General features: G+C 40.4%; 1 protein-coding gene across 1 annotated transcript; it reads right to left on the reverse strand.

Moving 5' to 3' along the window:
* Window positions 1-454: 454 nt before the first annotated feature.
* On the reverse strand, window positions 455-4,367 carry zgc:64002 (uncharacterized protein LOC393330 homolog). Its single transcript, XM_017710017.2, has 3 exons — window positions 4,123-4,367; window positions 3,839-4,046; window positions 455-2,103 (listed from the first exon to the last, which is right to left on the reverse strand). The coding sequence occupies exons 1-3, from the start codon at window positions 4,271-4,273 to the stop codon at window positions 1,674-1,676; spliced, it is 789 nt and encodes a 262-aa protein (XP_017565506.1). The 5' UTR covers window positions 4,274-4,367; the 3' UTR covers window positions 455-1,673.
* Window positions 4,368-6,000: the final 1,633 nt, after the last annotated feature.

Consider the following 6,000-nt stretch of genomic DNA (forward strand, 5'->3'; position numbering starts at 1 on the left):
CCTGTTCAGTTGCTTGTTAACACAATCAGCCAATCACATGGCTGCAACTCAATGCATTTAGGCATGTAGAGGTGGTCAAGACAAATTGCTGAAGAGCAGACCGAGCATCAAAAGGGGGGAGAAAGGGGATTTAAGTGACTTTGAACGTGGCGTGGTTGTTGGTGCCAGATGGGCTGGTCTGAGTATTTCAGAAACTGCTGATCTGCTGGGATTTTCACACTCAACCATCTCTAGGGTTTACAGAGAAAAAGAGGAAATATCCAGTGAGCAGCAGTTGTGTGGACGAAAATGCCTTGTTGATGTGAGAGATCAGAGGAGAATGGGCAGACTGGTTCCAGATGATAGAAAGGCAACAGTAACTCAAATAACCAACCAAAATCTCTGAGGAACGTTTCCAACTCCTTGTTGAAAGTATGCCACGAACAATTAAGGCAGTTCTGAAGGCAAAAGGGGGTCCAACGTTTTACTAGCAAGGTATACCTAATAAAGTGGCCGGTGAGTGTATATGTATAATGTTATATAAGTGAATGGAACCAGATGCCAAAAAGTATATATAAACATGAATTTTTACCAAAAAGTTGTGGTATTACTTTTTTCAGATAGATAAAATAGAGCCCCACGGATCAAAAAATATCCCTGACATTTGTGAATTAGAGGATTTGCATAGCTAAAGTAGCTGGCTGTATTACTTTATTATCTTGTTATTGTTACTCTACTGGATTTAGAAAAACAGATTAGCCTGCAATGTGCACACAAAATCCCAGTGAGACTGGAGCAAAATAGAGAACTATGCTAGCCTAATCACAGTTTGCTTGCTAAGGAACAAAACCCAGTGGGTACACTTGCCAAAGGCTGCAGAACAATTAATTTTACTAGTCAGCTAGTCATCATTTACCACATCAAATAACAGTGTGTTCTGCACTGTTAAAAATATTGTTCTTCAAGGGCTCTTTAGTAAATAAAATGGTTCTATATAGAACCATGAATAATTAAAGACCCCTTTGCAAAATTAAAGGATTCACTGCATCATGAAAGTGTTCTTCAGATTAATGGACAATGTGCTACAGATCGTTCTATATGGAACTGTTATTAAGATGTCAAGCTTATAACAACGGAATAATCTTTTTGTTGCTATCTAGAACTGTTTTCAGAAAAGTTCTATGTAGAACCATCTATAAGATTGTCCATCAATCTGAAGAACTCTTACAATATCATGCTTAAATTGTTCTTTGTATGGGGAAATGGTTCTTCAGGTTGATGGAGAATGTGTTATATATAGTAGTGCAGAAAATCATTTTGAAAATGGTTCTATATAGCACCAAAAAGGGTTCTTTTACTGTTATAAACTTGATGTTATAAAATACAGGAACCTTTTTGGTGCTATACTTGTTTGACTTTTTTTTTTTTACATGATTTGAAAACTCCAGTTACCTTTTGCAAGTTACAGTTGAATTTTGTTGAAATTTCACAATGACTTATCTGGATATGGGCTGAAAATTCATTCTTGTGTATTGCTACTTGATAAGGCATCTCAATTGCATTTTGGAGACCTTCTGTCTGTTTTTTTCTGAAATTTTGGATGTACTGATACAAACATTAAAAGTTTCACACAATATCCTTTCTTCCATTGCCATTGAATATTGTGGAGTTAAAATGCTGAGCTCAATAGCGTGTCATTTCTTGTCAGATTTCAAAGCTACAAGATGAAAAATAGCCTTGTAATCAGATACGTTATTGTTCTCCGGTTTGGGTGATGGTAAGAAGTTGAGCTCCTGGATGGTAAAACCCAGGCCTTGGAGCTCAGCTTCAATATTCTCCTTGCTGAGCTGGAGACAGGAGAATCGTGTTTGGTTAACAAAGTAGAAACTCTGTTCTAAAACACCCACCATGACCAGAACTCCAGCAGGCCGCAGCAGTGTGGTTATATGGGCTAGCGCCTTCTTGTACTCCAGCATGTCTCTGCACGCTGCCTCAAGACACAGGCACGTTATCACACAGTCTGCAGGCTTCAAGGTTTGAGGATGGAAAGGATTTTCCAAGCGGACATCACATTTCAGCACCTGTTTCACCCTCTGTCTCACTTTAGCTTCCACCTCAGACGGGCTGGAGGAAGAGTTTCAACAGTCAGAACAGTTCACAGTACTTGAAACACAGTGAAGCATTTGCAACACTGTTGGCTTGAAAAAGCTGCTGTTTTTGTGGCGTCTAATAACTTGTTTTCAGCTGCTCAGTGACCACCATTCTCAGACAGATCAAATATGAGGGAGTTTCTGTGATACATGCCTGCCAGAAACATCCCATATGTGGCGTCAGGGGCTTTGGAGTAAAAGCCACAGTAACGTTAATGAGTAAATGGCACAATAAGACAAGTCAAGAATAAAGAGGTTGAGATTTACGAGTGCTTTCAGTTTTGACTTTGTTGCTGGTAACTTTACTCTTCATTAACATTAACATTTGTTTATATCCTTAACTTTGTATTCATAGTAAATTATTCCAGATGCATTTGATAGTTTTCGATGGAAGGTGTCCTACAGGAGACAACTGGTCTCTAGTGGTAACCAGCCAATTAGAAACCACTTGAAACCATCAGTTGTAGTAGTTCTAATGGTCTCTTTCAGGAGGACTGCTATCTGGGGTATGGTTGCAGGTTTTCCTTTCAAACAAACAAAAAATTCCATCTGATTGGTCTCGGTCAAATAGGTATTCTATATATGCCACCAAAAGCTGAACTACTGTGCTATTACACATGAAACTGCATAAATTACTCAAATATACTAAACCGTGTTTCAGATGATAACCAACATTGCATGACTATAATAGTGTATGCATGCGCTGTGTGATTATTATAGCTTATATATTTTAAATCGTGTTCCAAAGTTAAAAATACATTTTTTTCAGCTTTTCTGGAGCAACAGCTTTTTGATAAATTACTGACAAATAATTCTAGCCTGTTTTCATCTCCTCACATGTATATTACTGTGTCAATGTATGGGTAAATGATAGTTTGTATGCATGGTAATGGAAACAGACCTGTATAAAATTGTAAAATATCACAAAATCCGTTTGTGGATTTTTACAAATCAAGTAATATTTACAACAAGGGAATTTGGAAGGTTTCTGGTAATGTTTGTATGGGGAATTCAACTGCAAAGTCAGATAGTCTTGTTCCTAAGGAGACACAGCTTTATGTAGCAATCAAACATACTGAGCTCCATTTGTGATTTTTTTCACAACTCGAGCTCTGCATAATCAACAACATTTTCATAGACTTTGAGTTCATTTGTGCTGAATATCACTCGCCAAGGTCAAACACCGCTTATATTTCACTTTCACTTTCCGTGCGGCCTGGTCACTCCGCACCTGGTTTCATTTATCTGAGAGCTCAAATTTGGAAGTCATAAGCTTTAGAAAATAAAACTCCGGTGTGTAATATTGGCGGATTTTTGCGTGCAACATGACGTCATCTGAATTCATAAATCACGACTAACCAATCCCACCCGCGTTTGCAGATGTACGTCACTCCGTTCTGGAGTTACGGCCGACGGAGATCCGAATCGCTAACCGCAAGCCACCTTTACTGCGGTGTCGTGTGTGCGCCTGCGCTGTTCCTCTAAAGGCCTGCAGCGGACAGGCCGAGGCAGCCCTGCACCGAGACGCAGGGCCGCAGTACTCCAACGGTCTGGAGTCGGTTCGGGAGTCGAGAGTTGGCTCCAGACCGTTGGAGTTAGGCTGATAACGCGGTATTTCTGAGTCTTAAGGCGTTAAATGCGATGTATTCTCTGTTAAATCTGAATGTTCAGCGTCTATCCGAATATTTGAACACAGTGAAGTGTCTGACCTTCTCTTCTCCATGTGGCAGACATACTGGATGACGGGCTTCCAGTTGAAAGCCCCCTCCTCATTTCTTAGCCACTTCTCTACTTCTTGTCGACTGTCGTCTGTAAAATCTGACAGAACGATCTCCTGGAAGTGCTCGCAGGCGCTGAGGACGCTGTGAATAGTGGGTCCATTGCCTACTTCAATGAGGGTCTGGCCTTTATATCTGCCTGAAAAAACACAGACTGTGGGCAAACCGCTCACACACGGGGTTTTATGGGCTGGAGAGTTTGCAGAGAGACCTACCTGCTGAGAAAGTCTTGCTGAGACTGTCTAAAACGAAAATAAGAAAGTTCTCGTCTGCATGTCCCTCTGGACTAGAATAAAAGTTATCGATGTAAGCTCTGGGGTCAAAATGCTGCTGGTAAAACTCCCCCTCAGTGAAACTGGCCTCCATTATTAACAGTCTGTTCCCGAACTCTCTCCAAACAGGGAAGGAGCGCTGACTTTCGATATGAGCCGAGGGCGTTTTTGCACTAGGCACTCTGGCACAGCCGGTTTAAGAGGAGCCTGGGCGCTGACCGGCAGAGGGCGCCCGCGAGGGAGTCCTCAATGAATGGGAGTGAATGGAGCTCAACGGCTAAAAACGAAAAGTTAAAGTAGTTTCTAATCACTTTCCCAGAACGATTATTTAATCTTAGAAAGCAGAATGATGTATTTTGCTAAAACTCCTACCTATATGTTTCCTTTTTTCTACAATAAACTGGTTTTGGGCAGCAGGGGGGCGGGCTTTACTGCTAGCGCGCGATGATTGATGGCCCAGCGCAGCAGCTCATTGGCTGTTCGCGCTCAATGACGTCGTGGACCTCCATGAGGCGGCGTTTTAAACTCCTATAGCTCGAGTTTAAAATAAACAGCGGAGTTAAAATATTTTATGTTGCTCTGTGCTCAGCAATGTATTGCATTCTTTTACACTAAAAAAATTATAAATTTTACTGAAATGTTTTGTATCAACCCGTTCATTTTGGACGGGTTGCAGGACAAACAGTATCCAAACACTTTCTATTTAAACTAACTTACCACTATATTATTATTATTATCAACATCACATATAAATTACATATACATTCCTAGCACTAGCTTTGTTGGTATGTTTCTGTATACCATTTCATATAAAACCACTTTGACTATTTTCATTATAATATATAATGATATATTATATAATATATTCACATATAATATACATAATTTGAATTCCAGTCAAGAGGTTTCCTCACACACCACACTTGTCAAATCATGTCTCGGGCCTTGCTTTGTGCAAAAAGACGCAGTCATGCTGGAACAGGAAATGATTATCTAAAATAAAAATGTTGCAAAATGTTGTTGTACGCTACAGCATTAACATTACCCTTCGCCGGAAATAAGGGTCCGAAATCCTGAAAAGACAGCTCTAGACCATCATCCACCAAACTTTACCATTAGCACTATGATTCTGATAAGTAGTGCTCTCCTCGCTTCTGCCAAACCAAGATTTATCCATCAGACCATAAAATAATGATGTGTGATTCAACAATTCAGAGAACACGTTTGCGCGGCTCCAGAGTTCAGTGGCAGTCCGCATTACACCGTTCCAGCCGTCGAGTAGCATTGTACTTCATGATCTTAGGCTTGGAAGCAGCTGCTCAGTGATGGAGACCCATGAAGGTCCGGCCACGCAGTTTTTGTGCTGATGTTACTCCCAGAGGCAGTTTGGAAGTCTCTGTAGTGAATAATCCAACAGACAATAGATTTTGTTTTTTCATGTGATTTTTTTTCCCCCCAGCACTGAATGGCCCACTCTGTGATACTGCATGGTATAGTGTGTTTTTTTTTCCTATTTCAAAATAATTGCACTTACAATTGACAAGGGTGGATCTAGCAGGGCACAAATTATACAAACTGACTTGTGGCGAAGGTGGCATCCTATGACAGTGCCACATTTAAAGTCAGTGAACTCATTAGTATGATGTATTATACGGACAGTGCTTGCATATTCAGATTACATGGCAATACACCTGTTAGCAGTGGGTGTGGCTGAAACACCTGGAGTCAATAATTATTATGACTATTATAATAACCTGCACAGCGGTAACCTGAAGAGAGGTAATTTTTTTACGTAAATAAAAGTCAACTTTGTGAATATGA

Source organism: Pygocentrus nattereri, chromosome 12, assembly GCF_015220715.1.
Source record: "Pygocentrus nattereri isolate fPygNat1 chromosome 12, fPygNat1.pri, whole genome shotgun sequence".
In the NCBI taxonomy this organism is placed as follows: Eukaryota; Metazoa; Chordata; class Actinopteri; order Characiformes; family Serrasalmidae; genus Pygocentrus; species Pygocentrus nattereri.